At 38.3% G+C, this 17,195-nt stretch overlaps 1 protein-coding gene across 1 annotated transcript; it reads left to right on the plus strand.

Annotated features, from left to right (window-relative positions):
• Positions 1-5,571: 5,571 nt before the first annotated feature.
• On the plus strand, positions 5,572-15,165 carry LOC131139436 (secretory carrier-associated membrane protein 5-like). Its single transcript, XM_058089068.1, has 7 exons — positions 5,572-5,752; positions 7,300-7,344; positions 7,423-7,542; positions 9,296-9,452; positions 9,691-9,792; positions 12,354-12,471; positions 13,672-15,165. Exons 2-7 carry the CDS (start codon positions 7,338-7,340, stop codon positions 13,849-13,851), a joined length of 684 nt encoding a protein of 227 aa, XP_057945051.1. The 5' UTR covers positions 5,572-5,752; positions 7,300-7,337; the 3' UTR covers positions 13,852-15,165.
• Positions 15,166-17,195: the final 2,030 nt, after the last annotated feature.

A 17,195-nucleotide genomic window follows, 5' to 3' on the forward strand; every position in this document is an offset into this window, starting at 1 on the left:
GGCTCAAAATGCTCGGTTTCAAAAGGCGTGGTTAAACTGTGCCTTTGTGATGTCACAGAAGGGCTGTGTCTGTAAGCCAGATAAACGCGCTGCCCTCCCGTAAGCTCTGTTCCTGTGTTTATTTCCTAGTAAGCAGATTCCCCACCAGCAAAAGAAATGCTTTTTAATCTGTCAACGGCATTTCACACGGGACTGTTTTTTGTAAACATGGGCCAGTATGCAGCTGGACTAGCCGACGCCTTTCCAACGCTACTTGGTCGTGTGGCTGAGCTAGCAGTAAGTAACAATTTATCAGTGTCCTAACTGTGTTTATTTTGTGCAAGTCATGGAGCAACAGCTCTTGCATACAGGGAGCGGGGTTGCTAATAACCGTTTCCCCACTACAATTAGTGGCCACATTCGGTTACAAATGCTGTAGAAAACCTAACCCTAAAATGCTAAAGCTACTTAGCATTGAGAGACGTCTTGAAGTAACCTCTTTACTTGAGAAACTTCGAACTGTCCAGTCTCTACTTGAGATTCAGGATCCAACACATATGGCTTTATGTTAAAAGCCGACATTTTAAAAAGATAAATCGGCAGTTATTATGAACTCCAATACTGTTTATCAACTAGCAGCACAAACCGGAAGTGTTTCTACACAGCGGAGTGGGCGTGCCTGGAGGCGGGCCGTCGGTGGAATACATTAAAACAGACGGTTTTCACAGGTACCACGAAATCCATGCCAATTCTGGAAGAACTATAAAGCTTTGTGTGCTGGTTATTGTGTGTAGCTGCTCTATAGGAGTCCACAACTCAATACAAAGGGACGGAAAATGAAGTCCCCTTTAAAGTAAGTGGCAGGTGATTTTTAAAGCCTCTAATGTAGACATCCCTTTTTCTGGATTGTATTCCTTTCATTGCCGGTATAAGATTGATGTGGCCTTGATGAAACCAAATGCCATGGATGTATTTCCCAGATGTCTGATTAAAAGCAAATATCTACGGCTGCAGGGGGTAGTGGTGGGAGGGGGTTATGGTGTCCTTCTGTTATTGTGGTCAAACTATAATGAACACAAACTAGCAGCTGCTCACAAATCACCTCTGCGAGGTAAGGTAAGCAATAACCATCTGAAAAGCACATTGCGTCATAAAATGCTACGTTTTGCCTCACTGTCTTGAGTGTAGCACAGTATATGGTATAACGTGGTGTTATAAAGGAAATAAAAAGCAGCAGAAATGTACCATGCAGGACAGGACTGCACACTGTAAAAATTTATGTTGCAATGCCAAAGCTGCAGGCAATAAAAAGATTATAAAAAATAATAAAAAAGTGAAAAGAATGTCAAGTGCAGCTGTTTACCAATGGTATAAAAAACAATAAAATATCACAACAAAAATAAATATAACATATATGTAAAGCTAAGCAATGTGGGTGAACTATGGTGACTATGAGTTTATGCATAACAAGGTACATTTGCAGTACATCACATTTACACTTGCATAATTCAACATGTCTGAATAGGAGTCGAACAAAGTACAGCTAACAGTACTTAACCCTACCCTTCTCAGTCTCAACAACTACTGATAGTCTATTCACTCACTTTATTAAAATGTACCAGACTGCCATTTTCCAAGAGGCAATTGAACAAATGCGACCTTCAACCTCACTTCTAGGTTAAGAACTAACGGCATGATATGTTGAACGCGGGTCTATTCTGCCAGTTCTGGAGAATTATGATATATTAGATTAGTGGTATAGCGCTACATATTTTCAGAATCAGATTTTTCAGTACCGTACATCGAGGGACAGAAAGTGTAACTTGCAATTTAGTCACCAATCCACTCCGGAAGGCGATGCAGTGCAGCCCAGCCTTTGGCTAGTGACATTGCCAATTAAAGGAGAAGGTCAAGCTTGAAAACTTTTCTTGTTAAGTCTTCTGGTTTGGGACACTCCATCTTCCCGGTGAATTAAATAAATGGACAAAGACAAGGAGGTAAGACAAAAAACAGTGTTCAGCAGAGATCAGGAACTATTAATGCTGCACATCGGGTGTTAAGGAACGTTAATATCCTTGAAATAAAATAATAATTCAGACTATTCCAAATGTTATTGTTTGACTTTGCATTATTGTACATTCCTAAAAGGAAACATTGCAAAGTATTGTTGATTATTTATTATTTATTTCGGGTAATAACTATAAAAGCAATCTTCACTCTCTAAATGTACTGCAAAAAAAGGTCAGTAAGGATAATTCATAATACCGCCTACAGAGAACATATTAACTCCTTATTTCTAAAATCACAAATACTTAAACTGGCTGATATAGTTAAGTTTCAAACAGCTAAAATAATGCATAATGCTAAAAATAACCAATTACCTAAAAATGTCATCCAATACTTCTCAACAAGAGAGGAGAAATATGATCTCAGGGAAGAAGTACATTTGAAACACTTATATGCTAGGACTACATTAAAAAGCCATAGCTTTTCAGTATATGGAATCAAACTATGGAATGGATTGAGTAAGACCCTCAAACAATGCACAACGATGAGCCAATTCAAGAAACAATACAAGCAGTTGATGTTTGCTAAATACAAGGATGAAGAGTCTTGAACCAGTCATGATGTACTATATATATATCACTATATTGACAGTTACTATGGTACACATTATGTCATTGGATGGTCATATCACCTCGTACTTCGGTATGAGGTACATTATTAAAAAAAAACAAAAAAAAAACAAAACCTTAAACTGTATTATGGAAAGCAGGAAGTGAACAAATGTAACAGTTACTGATTGTAAAAGTACCAGATGGAGGGGTAGGATTCAGTAAGCTTTGCTTCTTCCTACTCCTTTTGGACATGTGGAACTGTGAACTGATTATGTATTATGTATTTCCACGTCATGGCTGATATTGACCTCCACTTTAACTCATATCCAACAGTATGACGCACAATTTCAGTAGTTTTGAAACTGTGCCTTTTTCATTCCATGATATACCTTAAAACCGTTAAGCGCTCTATTTCTAATTGTGACTTACAAATTCTGGATTTTACTCAAAGAAAGCTGTGATCACATGGGAAAACATAAAAAGTATAGCACTGAAGCCATCCGCTAAACTGCCAACAACCGCTATGGCGCAGACTTACATGGTATCTGGGGAGCGCTATGATATGATGTGATGTCCTGTATTAAGAAGTGCGCTGACAGCGTTTGTCAAGAAATAACAACTAAAAGACTCATTCTGTCATGAGAGGTGGAAAAATCTGTCTTCACGATGTAATAATGTATGCAGTGTGAAGTGCCACTGGCAGGCAGAATTAGCTGGCAATGTCCTAATTGGCCCCAAAAAGTAGTTTCTAAATTAGAAACAGAGACGGTGAGACTTTTTGCGAGGTTATGTAAGGCTTAGTTAGGCTGGTGCATCACAATGACAAAATGAAGCACTCGAATGCTTGCGGAAAAGTCACTTTGATTTGAAAGATGATATACAGTAAACCTCGGATATATCGGATTCAATTGTTCCCACTGGTTTTGTCCGATATAAGCGAAATCCGTTATATGCGTATACCGGTAAATGTCCGTTTTTACGCATATATCGGATTTATATCCGGTATATGCGATTTTATCCGTTATAAAAAGGCACTTCCTTGACTATGTTTCCAATGTACCTGGATGCGCAGGCAACGCTGCAAATGCTGCAAATGACGTCGTATAGCGGCCTGTCACGATTCGGCGAATCGGAGCGCCACGATGCGGCCATCCGATATATGCGAGGGAAATTTAATGGAAATGCATTGGAACGGGACTGGAGATTTTGTCCGAAATGGGCAAAATCCGTTATAAAAAATCCGATATATGCAATGAATTTTTATTGGAAATGCATTGCAGAAAAATTGGTTACTTTTTATCTGTCCGTTGTGAGCAAATTTCCGATATATCCGAGTCCGATATATCCGAGGTTTACTGTACTAGCATAGTCGTTTTGGCGTCTTCGGACTGTTTAAATATTGTTTATGTATCATAAAAAAAAGACCAAGCATCCAACTTTGGTAACTTGGTAATCATTACTTAAACAACAAGTTGACACCTCCGGCTTTTAGCTCATTAGCTCAACAGGATGCAGGGCTGGCTGGGCTCGAGGCTGTTGGCTCGTCGGCTCATCTGCCAACCCTAGTTCGATTCCCCCATGACTGTGCAGAGGTGGCCCAATCGGGTTACTCACATCCGCGGTGGATGCGTATAAATGATGTCATTCCTTTAGCCTGTGTTGTTGCGCCCAAAATAAATCTGAAACTCACCGCGAATCACATCAACACAAATTTCAATGTTAATAGACAGAAGACTATTACGACCAATTAGTTGCTATTTTATCATCGTACTCACTACTTTGAATGCACGATGCTTGTGTCTGTAAAGGTGGCAAACCTTCTCGCTGTGTGAGCTTGGCAGGCTCCCAGCAAACAGTACGAGTCGTTAAGATAATGGATGGACGTGTGTGACATGACGGATGGCTCCTTCAAGCGACCTTCGAACACGTTGATGTATCACCTGTGACTCTTACCAGGCTGACGTTTAAGCACCTCGCTAACCATTACACATTGTAGTCATGCAACAGTGTCTAATGCTTGTTTCCACAATGTTTTTTATCATAGCAATACATTTGCCCAGTTTTAACTAGTGGTGCCAAAAATGTCTGTGCTGCTTTAATTATACATTCACATTACAGGAGATAGTGTAGTACCATGCAGTGATGACTTTGTGGTTTATTAACATATGAATAATTTATTGAGGGGCGACCTAATGGTTTCATGTTGTTTGACGTGGAGATCGATTGATAGATGGATGGATTGATAGCTAAAATTTATGCAGGTCGACGTAATATTGTGTTTTTATGGTGGTAAGCACGTTGTCCACACAGTCAGGAGATTGGGAAAACCTGGGTTCGATTCTCACATTCCAAAAACATGCACAAACAATACAACTCCAAATTGTGAGTGTGAATTGTTTATATATGCCCTGTAATTGGCTGGCAACCAGCCCGGGAGGGGGGGGGGGGTCTCCTGCCTCTCGCCTGAAGTCAGCTGGGATAGGCGCTGGCATAACCCGCGACCATAATGAGGATAACCGGCATAGAAAATGGATGGATAGTTCCCACACATCCCCGAGTCAAGGCTGACTTGTTTGCAGTGAAACAGCGGCCTCAAGTGGCGAGATGGCGTCATTACATTCACACCACAATACACCACACTGGAATAGTGTCAATGCCATTTACTGCATTCTTGTACTATCATTAATCTATATATGAGGGTCAAAATATTAGAAACATGTCTCAGTATCATGTAGTGAGGATAATTTATACCATAAATCCCACTTGTGTATCTTTTATCACCTGAAAGAAGTGAATAACTAAACATCTATCTATAAAAAGTAAATGGATATGTATAAATACATTGTTCAGCACCATGGACAGAGAGCCCAGGCCAGTGATTGGATCATAAATACAACGTCAAGGATTACAATAATCTGTGCCCATTGGTCTGAAAGGAAGAGAGCATCAGATCCACAGAGGATGATTGGTCAGAGGCCGGACTAGTTGGGATTTAAGACGGCTGTGTGGTGACGAGTAAGTACTATAATCGACTAACACTGTCATTTCCTGTTTAGATACTATCGATTGGAAGTGTTGTACACTCGAACCTGTGAGGCCTCCGGTGGACGTCTCGTAGTTTTGCGGCCACACAGGCAAGCTGCTCTCTGGAGAAGGTAAGAAGATTATGTTTCGCTGTAATTCCTCTTTACAGTTTTATGTGTCCTCTTTTGTGTTTTTCTGTGTATGTACCGCGTGTATACACAAACGCACACACACATACACACACACACAGTCTCCTGCTGTGTAGCGTGGATGCAAGCTGTGTGAGTTTGTGCATGTGTGACTGCTCTTGGGTGGCAGTGTAGGCTCGTTAGCATGTTATCAGCAACATTTCAGCATGCAACAGAGGGCATCAAATCCCCCCACCGGGTGCAAACGTCTTAATGGCGGCGGCTTGTTTAGCCCCCACTGAATAGCCTTAATCACTATGTGTGGGATGGGCTACGGTTGTCCACAAGAAAAAGAGCTGCATTTCTAAACAGAATTTGCATAGAAATAAGTTGTTTAGTTGCATATTAAAGTGCACTGGTGTGACAAGACAAATGCCCAAACTAGTAAATTAGCATCCCTATTAAAATTCAAGCCAAAATGCCAAAGAGAGAAATTAATTGAGGACTACAAGGCTGGTTAATGCATCACAGCAGCGGGACATACTGTGTGAGGTAGGGTGTCCAAACTTTTTCCACCAAAGGCCAGATATTAGTATCAACATTTCAGCTTCTTCTCTTTACATTTAGCTTTTTTGCTCTATTTTTCTTATTTTTGCTGTTTTTTGGTTTAATTTTATTTCTGCAATGTGCAATAAAAAAAGCTATACCCTGCACTTTGGACACCCCTGGTATAAGTCCAACATAAACAATAATGCAATAATAATACAATATATTGTGTGCGGTCAAACTATAATAGAGCAACAATTAATTGATGAATGAATGATTAATTGATTAATTAATCCACAAATATTTTGGTATTTGATTCATTCATTTTCTACCGCTTATCCTCACAAGGGTCGCGGGGGATGTTGGAGCCTATCCCAGCTGTCATCGGGCAAGAGACGGGGTACACCCTGTGCTGGTCACCAGCCAATCACAGGGCACATATAGACAAACAACCATTCACACTCACATTCATACCTATGAACAATTTGGAGTCACCAATTAACCTAGCATGTTTTTGGAATATACGAGGAAACCGGAGTACTCCACAAGAGATAGCCAAGAGTGGAATTGAACTCGGGTCTCCTAGCTGTGAGGCCTGCGCGCTAACCACTTGACCGCCATGCAGCCACTATTCAATTCATAGTTGTTGTTTTTTTCCAAAATGTAACCAACTGATTGTTCGATTAGTCAAATCAACAAGCTTCAGATTAATAAATTAATCAACAAACAAAATAATTGTTCGCTGTACATCTAGAACATAATAAAAAAGTGAACAGAAACGTTCAGTTTTTCTGGAACGTAGCACAATATTGCAGCAATGCCAGGACATTCTTACCACCTTATTGCTTGTAAGGTACAATTTCAGGTGTGCTTCTCAGCTATTGGTGCGGAACTCAGGCCGCCATCACAACATTGGTTCTATGATTACAGAAGCATTATAAATAACAGCATTGCTTTTGTGCCAATAACCAATTAAATCTTCAATTCTCTCCTGCTTATGACAGGTTGAAGAGACTGGGTTGGGAGTCGAGCTGCTATCTTTATGGCTGGTTAGTACTGATATGCTCATACTTGAATACATTGCTTATGCAAGTTTCTCCACTCATGTCTCAACCATTTCTTTGCAGACCCCAACTTCCCCCCACTGCCCGGATTCATTCCACTCAAGCCATGCTTTTATCAGGACTTTGATGAGATTCCTGAACAGCACCGCAGCTTGTGCAAAAAAATGTACCACCTGTGGATGTGTGAGTGGCATTTATTCTTCAAGCTACGTATATAATAGCCCCTACTAAATGTTGCAAGACCTTCATTAGGCTATGATAGGTCTTGCAGATGGAATCATCCGTGTTGCCGTCTTCTGCGCTCGTGATAACAGCAATTTACAACAACAGGGAGATGCTTTACAAGGGTCCTACTGCAATAATAGCCTGTGCAAAGTGGGTTTTATTTGCTAGCGAATAACTTGCTGAGCAGATGGTCTCAGTTTGAGTGTGGGGGACATTTAGGGATAGACTTGTGGAACTTTTGCATCATTTTATGGCCTCATAAACAAGTAGCGCAATGAGGCTGATCATGAAGCATTCACCCTATAACAAGTTTACATTTAAAAGCTAAACAGATACATTGTGTTTTGCAGAGATATTTGAAATAATGCTACCAGAAATATCCTGCCACTATAGCTAAACAATTTCCACCTGAAGCTGAATACAAACTTATATGCAGATATTAAAGCGTGCTTGTGTAAATACGCACCATAATATTGCATTTAAACCATTTTAAATGTAACACATTATGATCATGACATAGGACATGGATGATTTAGGTCGTTAGCTTTAAGCTGACATATATTGTAAGGCAATGGTAAACCCCATTCATGAATTAACAATATTAGCACAATCGTGGACATTATGAAGATACATTTAATGTGTATATAAGACCAATTCTTATCAAACACTGATACTTACAGACATATTCTGGAACAACAACAACAACACAGCACTTTTGATATAGTACTCTAATATAAAACGTGAAAAGACATGGGTGATTTAGGCCGTTAGCTTTAAGCTAACATATATTGTAAAGCAATGGTAAACCCCATTCATGAATTAACAATATTAGCACAATTGTGGACATTATGAAGGTACATTTAGTGTGTATATAAGACCAATTCTTATCAAACACTGGTACTTACAGACATATTCTGGAACAACAACAACACAGCACTTCTAATATAAAACGTGAAAAGGTCCTCTTGCTAACGCTAGCGCTCTCTACGGAAGCCTGTAAGGGTCAATAAACAAGCAAAATAAATGAAAGCACTGAAACAAGAAATATAAAACAAAATGGGGTGAAATATTAAACATTACGATAGTACAGTCATAATATTAAGAGAAAAAAGTTGCAAAAATCTGAACTTTAAAGTAATAATGTAATATGAGAAACAAAGCATACACAAATAAAGAATTTTATAAAATTAAGTTGGGAAAAAGTTTAATATTATGTGAAAATATTATGACAATAAATGCATAACACTATGATAAATAAGAATTTAATCTTTAGGATTTTTGTAAAAATAAACAAAGCAAAAACGTGTAATTTAAGAAGGAAAAGTTACTAATAGACAAACAATCATTCACACTTATTAATAATACCCTTTGTTATTGATAACACAGAGCTGAGATGTATGTAAAAGTTGCCTCCACATCTTTTGATTTTTCAGTAGGAATTCCCAGCCCCTTTCTATTTTTTTCCCTTGGAATTCTCCTCACTTTACCCCCCCCCCCCCCCCCCCCCATACACCGCCTGATTGTTCTTCTCTATGTTAGGCCTTGCATGTACTTTGCATATAATGTCTTGACTTTGTTGTTGTTGTTGCTGACATTTTCATTCTATATAATGCATACAGTTTCCGAGGTCAAACATGAGCCAAGCATGTGGCTAACCTAGAAGCTTTGAAGTTTCAATTACGCCTTTGGATGTTTTTATTTATTTTTTTAGTAAACAGTGCAACGCTGGCTGTCAATCTCATCGGTTGCTTTGCGTGGATGTTTGGAGGAGGAGGAGTGACCAACTTTGGCCTGTCCATCATCTGGCTGATCATGTTTACGCCCTGCTCTTATGTGTGCTGGTTCAGGCCCATATACAAGGCTTTCAAGTAACAATTGACTATCTTTTATTCTTATTTTTGTTTTTGATGCAATGCTTATCTTGCTCTCATGTAGTGCAGGTGTGTCTCTACAGTGTCATCCCACTATAGTCCAACAGGGAGCACTAGTGTACAAGTTTTGTTCCCTACTTGTTCAAACCCTTCTCAGTAGAAATAAAGCAAGCACTTTGGATAAAAATGATAATTATATATAATATAAAAATAATCCTGAATATTTTCTCCTCAGGAGTGATAGCTCCTTCAACTACATGCTGTTCTTCTTTGTGTTCATGGCTCAAGTCGGGATCAGTATCATTCAAAGCATCGGCATCCCGGGATGGGGAGTCTGGTAAGAGTTTGAGTTACATTTTAGAACACAGCATGCAAAATTTTCCATTTTTGCATAAGCGCTGGATACAAGTCAACAAATCATACTACATATTTGGACCAAAAAAAAGTAACGTAAACACTTTAATTATAATTGGGGCATATATGTACATGAATCGCAAAGAGTTCATTGTTTCAAATATATATACATTAATAAATCATGCTGTATTGTGGTGGAATACCCCTCATTATAAGTCAAAATACATTCATATTGAAGCGATATTCTACACTGATCTCCAGGTGTCTGTACTCTTCCTGTAATGATGCAGGATTGAATTATCTCACAAGAGATGCTGCAGTAAGGAAACTCAATTCTGAACCCCCGACGTCACTTCCTACTCCACTCAGCTGCCTTAAGGAACACACAAGAGTCTTATTTATGTCTTAAATGGCTTATTTGCTCTGATTATGTCTACAATTTCAGTTAACACGAGTGTAAAGGTGACTATAGGGGTGTTAGTTCATGCCTAGAGGTCTCTAATAATGTTAAAGCTCGTATTTAGAATGTTGAAAACAAGTTTTTTATGCTATAACTACAAAAATATTCAATTGCTGGAGCCTATCCCAGCTGGACTGGTCGCCAGCCAATCACAGGGCACATATAGACAAACAACCATTCACACTCACATTCATACCTATGGACAATTTGGAGTCGGAAATTAACCTACCATGTTTTTGGAATGTGGGAGGAAACCGGAGTACTCGGAGAAAACCCACGCATGCACGGGGAGAACATGCAAACTCCACACAGAGAGGGTGGGATTGAACTCGGGTCTCCTAGCTGTGAGGCCAGCATGCTAACCACTCGACCACCATGCAGCCCTCATTATAAACAGTACAGTGACATTGGAATTAATTTTTGTATGTAGTTACTGCCAGTTTGTGGACTCCATTTTTAAAAAATACATAAGGTGGTTGCCTACAGCCACAGCTGTTATTGCCAATGTTTATATGAGACTCTGTAGTATTTTTATAAAAATACTGCAGTGTACTGCAGAAAACTCCCCCAAAATGCAAACTCCACACAGAGATGGCCAAGGGTGGAATTGAACATGGGTCTCCTGTGAGGTCAGCATGCTAACCACTCGCCCACCATGCAGACCTCATTGTAAACAGTACAGTGAAATTTGAATTAATGTTATATGTATGTTTTATAGAATGTTTCAAATGTAGTTACTGACACTTTGCGGACCCCATTTAAAAAATACATAAGGTGGTTTCCTACAGCCACAACTGTCATTGCCAATGTTTATATGAGACTGCAGTATTTTTACTGCAGAATACTGCAGAAAACCCCCCAAAAATGCAAACTCCACACAGAGATTGTCGAGGGAGGGATTGAACTCGGGTCTCCTAGCTGTGAGGCCAGCATGCTAACCACTCGTCCACCGTGTAGACCTCATTGTAAACAGTACAGTGAAATTGGAATCAATGTTATACCTGTTTTATAAGTATGTTTCAAATGTAGCTACTGCCACTTTGTGGACTCCATTTTAAAAAAATACATAAGGTGGTTGCCTACAGCCACAGCTGCTATTGCCAGTGTTTATATGAGACTGCAGTATTTTTAATGCTTTATTGCAATTTACTTATTTTCATAATTCCAACACAATCAAAGACTGTTGAAATATTTCACCTTTTCTGCAAGACTATTAAAGGTGGGATCAAACATAGAAAACCAATAAAGTAGCGTTGATATCCTGGCATCATACTGCATCATAGTGCTAGCTTCTATAAACCTGGCAGCATGTAGCGGTAGCTCCAGCTGCTGAATGCTGATGCAATAAATACAATGCAATTAATAAAAACTACATCAGGAGGTTTCCTATAGCCACAGGTGCTAATGACAATATTTTTGGAGATAATTACAGACCCTGGCAGTTATTTGCTTTTGTAGCACCTGGCAGACAACAATAGCAAATTAGATTATTTCAGAAAAATTATGATAATAATGACAATAATAATAATATTTATAGTGTGTATAAGAAAATACACAAAATTCCAATATTCAAGTAAACAATTTTAATCACATTGAAAAAAATATTTCTGTAGGATTATTACTATGCAGCAAAATTTGTACGAGATGTTTTTAAGCAGACCATATAATGTGCTTTTTCCTTATGAAACACGCTTCCACCCAACAATGTCTGCCGCCGTCATTAACACGACAGTGATGGACCATTAGAACTTACCCCCGTGGAAGTTTTATGACAGGTGTGTTATTAGATTTTTAGAGGCCGTTAACGAGCGCCTGACTCGGCCTGATGATCACAAATGAATCATATTATTATTACGACAGCCTCCATAAAGTTTATAAATGTCACTTTTGGATACACACCTGTGTGAAGAAGTGTCGGAAAAGTTTTTTAATCGCCTCTATACTTTTAAGTCCACAAAATGATTGGCATTTAAAGTCCAGATGGCCGAAGCGGTGCTAATGTTGTCTTAGAGGTGTTCCCAAATATCTGCTATGAATCATTTTTAGTCATAAAAGTGTCTCGTTTTTTTTTTTTTTTTTTCCAGTGGCTGGTTAGCGACTATCTCCTTCTTCAGTTACAATATATTGATAGCTTTGGTGATGTTGGTTCCGACTATCATGTTCACCGCTGTTGCATCGCTGTCCTTCATGGCCCTCACGAAGGTAAGACACAAGGGTTTTAGTGTTTTATCTTCTTTGTCTTTCTCTTTGGAGGGATTGGCCCTTAATGGGGTCGCCATAGCAAATCAATCTCCTCCATCCAACCCTGTCTCTCTCACACCAACTACCCTCATGTCCTTCTGCACTACATCCATAAACCTCCTCTATGGTCTTCCTCTACGCCAGGGGTCTCAAACTCAATTTACTTGGGGGCCACTGGAGCTAGGGTCTGGGTGAGACTGGGCCGCATCAGGTTTTCCCAAAAAACAAAAAAAACAAAAAAACACATTTATTAAAAACAGAAAAATGAATAAACTTTGCTTTTGTTCCGAAGAAAAGCTCTGATAAAACATTCCACTGTTCCACAAATATCTTACTTTTTATTTTTCTACACAAAATAAGATGAAAAATAAATAAACTAATCAAGAATAAAGAAAATCAATCAATCCGTAATAAATAAATAAATATAATAATAATAATAAAATGGCAAATAATAAAAACTTAAGAAACCACATATAGTTGGTGGGTAGACAAATTATTTTTTTCAGATTAAAATGAACAAAGCATTATTAGAGCCCTGTAGACATGACAAAACACGACTATAGTCACATTTATACTCTTTTTATTTACAACATATTGCGCAACTGCAGGGTCTTGAGACACATGCTAACTCGCAAACTAGAGAGCTAGCGACCTAAACGGTAGCCTTCAAGTTATTTCCTTTAAACTTAAATAGCCAAAAACTTACCACTTCCACACGGATAGGGAGGATAACTATTAACATTTATTTAACCTTTAACATGAACATTAATCAAACGTAATAATTTTTTCTGGGTACATGATACCATACAGCATCCATATCAAACTTGCGCGGGCCGCACTAACATTAAACTTTCATATCAAGGCGGGGGGCTCAAAGTAGTGTCCTGCGGGCCACATTCGGCCCACGGGCCGCGTGTTTGAGACCTACCAATATATTCACTATCTCAGTCTGGCCTCTCTGACTTTATCTCCAAGGCCTTTAACATGTAATGTCCCTCTGATGTACTTGTTCCTGATCCTATCCATCCTGGTCACTCCCAATGAGAACCTCAGCATCCTCATCTCTGCTACCTCCAGTTTTGATTCCTGTCTTTTCCTGAGTGGAAAAGACACCTAAATATCATAAATGTTGATACCTTATGGTCTTCACTTTGGCTACAGATCCATAACTTCTACCGTGGGAGCGGAGGCAGCATGTCCAAAGCGCAGGAAGAGTGGACTACTGGAGCCTGGAAGAACCCTCACGTCCAGCAGGCGGCCCAACAGGCTGCAATCGGGGCGGCCGCCGGCGCCATGCAGGACCAGTACGCCGCCCCACAGTACAACGACAACCAAATGTAACCTTGAATGATACGCGGGTGTTATGGAAAGGCCAAAGGTGGAACGACAACGTCATATTGATAGCGGGTTCGAACAAATGAATGATGCAGGTTCGCTAGAGCTTCAAAGAAACATCACAGAAATGTGAGTTTTCAAGCTGTTTCATCATGTGGCAAACAAATCTCTCATATTGTTGAATATTTTATATTCTTTTAGTCTTGAATATCTTATCACATTTTATTCTTCATTTATATATTTTGTAGTATATGACTGTTTGTGTTACAACCAAAGATGTTAGTATTGTGAGTATTTGAATGGTTGAATATTCCTTCTTTGGAATGTATTAGTTTTAGTACAACTTGTAAGCTATGGAATGTGATTTGGGATGAAGATTCACTCCGTGACCTCAAGATGATTTCACTGATTTCTATGCAGTGTGACACTTTTTTCCCTGTTGTAATACTATGCAAGAGTAAGAGGAACACTTTGAGAGGAGAGACAAAAAGCTTGGAGAATAAAGTCCTAAAACTGAGAGACTGATGTTTTTAAATACTGTAAGAAAAAAATTAGTAAGAAAAAAAAATACTGAATTAAAAAGATTATGAGAAAAAGCAAAAATAACTGCAATATTCGGAGTAAAAATATTTAAAAAGTTGAAATATTAAAGTATGAAGTTTGACCATTATAGGAGAATATTGTCTCACATTATAATAGGTTGAAATATTTAGAGTTGCTATTTTCTGAGAATGAAGGTAAAATAATAAAATCATACAAAATATAACTGCAATATAATGACAAAAAACAAAAAATGATGTCCTAATTTCACCAGAATAAAGCTGAAATATTGATATTTAGGAAAATAATTGTCATTTTAAAATAATGACATCATATTTCAAATTCTTGTATTTCAAAAATTGAAATACAAGAAAAAGTATACGATTTTACAAAAAATATGTTGCAATTTTACAAGGAAAAATGTTCAGAGCGTATTATGAGGAAAATAATAGAATAAAGATTAAATAGTGAAGCTCTAATTTTCCTGAAAATTGTATTTTTATATTTTTTATTATTATTATTATTTTTTTTTTACAAGATTTAAGTCAAAATTTAAAGTCGGAACATGATAAAAAATTAAGCTGCAATATTATAAGGAGAAAAATGGTTTGTTGTGTTTAAATTTGTTTGAGAATTCAGACAGTAAATCATTAAAATGACAAATTTATGCTTTTCACTTGTAAATATATGTCTTTATTTCATGTAATACTTTTTTTCCATGTCCCATTCTGATTTCTCTCTTGATATTACAATTTTATTCATACATGCATTTCATCATAATCATCAGATTCACAATAGTCATCATACGTAACGGAAGTGGCCTTTTCACTGCAGTATGAAACCTGTGTGGGTTTCATATTCTTATTAAATAAAAAGTATGCTCTTGTATAATTGTAAAGTCTTGCCATGTGCCTGTTTGACCACCAGGAGACGCTATGGGTATTAGTAAGACATGATCAACATAGTAATAATTGTCTAACTGTATGCCGGTGCATTCTATTTCCTGTTTCCTGTCTTTCTGCCTGCTTTAGTCCAAGGAAACCAAGATAATCAACATTCTGCTCGTGTCTTTAATATTGTGACGTATTTTCCCAGCTTTAATTTGCATCACAATAAGACACAATGACGCAAACCATGTGAGATATTGCCATTCATCATCAGCGGCCTTTTTTTTGGCATTTTCTTTATGTTTATTTAAATTCTCTAATGTTGTTTAAATTCATTGATCATAACATTAGATGAATTGTTCATGGACAACATTGTGGATGTCTTGTTAGATACGTTGTGGTTGTCTCCAAGCACGCATTAGTAGCTGTAAGGAAAGGATCTCTGACTGTTTTTGCAGCAGGTCCTTGAGTGCACCTGTCATATTGAGCAGGGGTGTCCAAAGTGTGGCCCAGGGGCAATTTGTGGCCCGTGCATTGTTTATTATAAGAAAAAGAAACAGTAAAAAAGTCGGGCTGCACGGCGGTCGAGTGGTTAGCGCGCAGACCTCACAGCTAGGAGACCCGAGTTCAATCCCGAGTTCAATGGAGTTTGCATGCATGGGTTTTTTCCGGGTATGAATGTGAGTGTGAATGGTTGTTTGTCTATATGTGCCCTGTGATTGGCTGGCCACCAGTCCAGGGTGTACCCCGCCGAAAATGAATGTAAAGTCCCAATGTAAATAAAGAAAAGAGCAAAGGACTCCTGCCCTGTCGATAGTAAGGTAAAGTGTAAAAAGGTATAGCAATGTTTGCATTAAAATCATACACAAAACAAGTGATAAAATACCTGGTAACTATGGTGATGCTGTCTTTCCCAACATAGAGATGCGATGATAGAGGGCTGCATATTCCCACAGGACCACGTAAACACTTTAATTGCCACACACACGGAACTCTCCAGAGGATAGCGGCGGTGACAGCACCAAGATGCAAGACGCGCACGCCTTCAGGTAAACAGGACAGGCTGTCAACTGCAGAAAATAGTCGCTGATTAATAACAAATCACCAAATGTGCAGCTGTTTTTATTTATTTATTGTTTGGGTGGGTGGGTGGGTGGGTGGCTCAACCAGCAGCAGTAGTGATGAAACACTTTGAAGGGAGTCTTTTAAAAGGCAGACTTGGTAGCTGGTTTCAATGAGCTAGGCTAGCTCCTGCCCAGGAGGGGGCAGCGTTCTATTAAAGGGTTAAAAAGATGTCATACTTGAACTATATCTGATGTTAAAGTCAGCAATTAATTAGGATCTATTCAACTTGGCGCTTCCTTCAATAGGAAACAAAAACATGGCTAATGAATGCCTCTTTGTGACAATATTAGAGCCCTGTAGCCATGAAATAACACCCCTACAGTCACTTTTTCCACTCATATTACCAAATATAGTCGATAAATTCAAAGAAAATAACACATGATAGACATAAATAAGAAAAAAACATACAGTAGACTCACACGTTAGCAGTGAGAGAGTTAGCCCAGGGCTGATGTGAGCCTACAACAGGGATTTCAATCTTGCAGAATGCGTTTGTTACTTACATTAATTAATTACTGTACATTACTATATATTACTACATTACTGTATATTACTTACATACATTAATTACTGACACCTAGTGACCAGTGTTGTACTATTATATATATATATATATATATATTATATATATATATATATATATATAGTATATATATATTAATATACTCATACACGCACATAAATACATACTGAGAAGAGTCTAAGTCTAAATACAATAACAGACATGTATAACAGAGCACTAATACCCAACAATGCAGGCTGCAAGCTAAAAATACTGCAGAGTCTCATATAAACATT

This window comes from Doryrhamphus excisus, chromosome 12 (genome assembly GCF_030265055.1).
Source record: "Doryrhamphus excisus isolate RoL2022-K1 chromosome 12, RoL_Dexc_1.0, whole genome shotgun sequence".
Lineage (NCBI taxonomy): Eukaryota > Metazoa > Chordata > Actinopteri > Syngnathiformes > Syngnathidae > Doryrhamphus > Doryrhamphus excisus.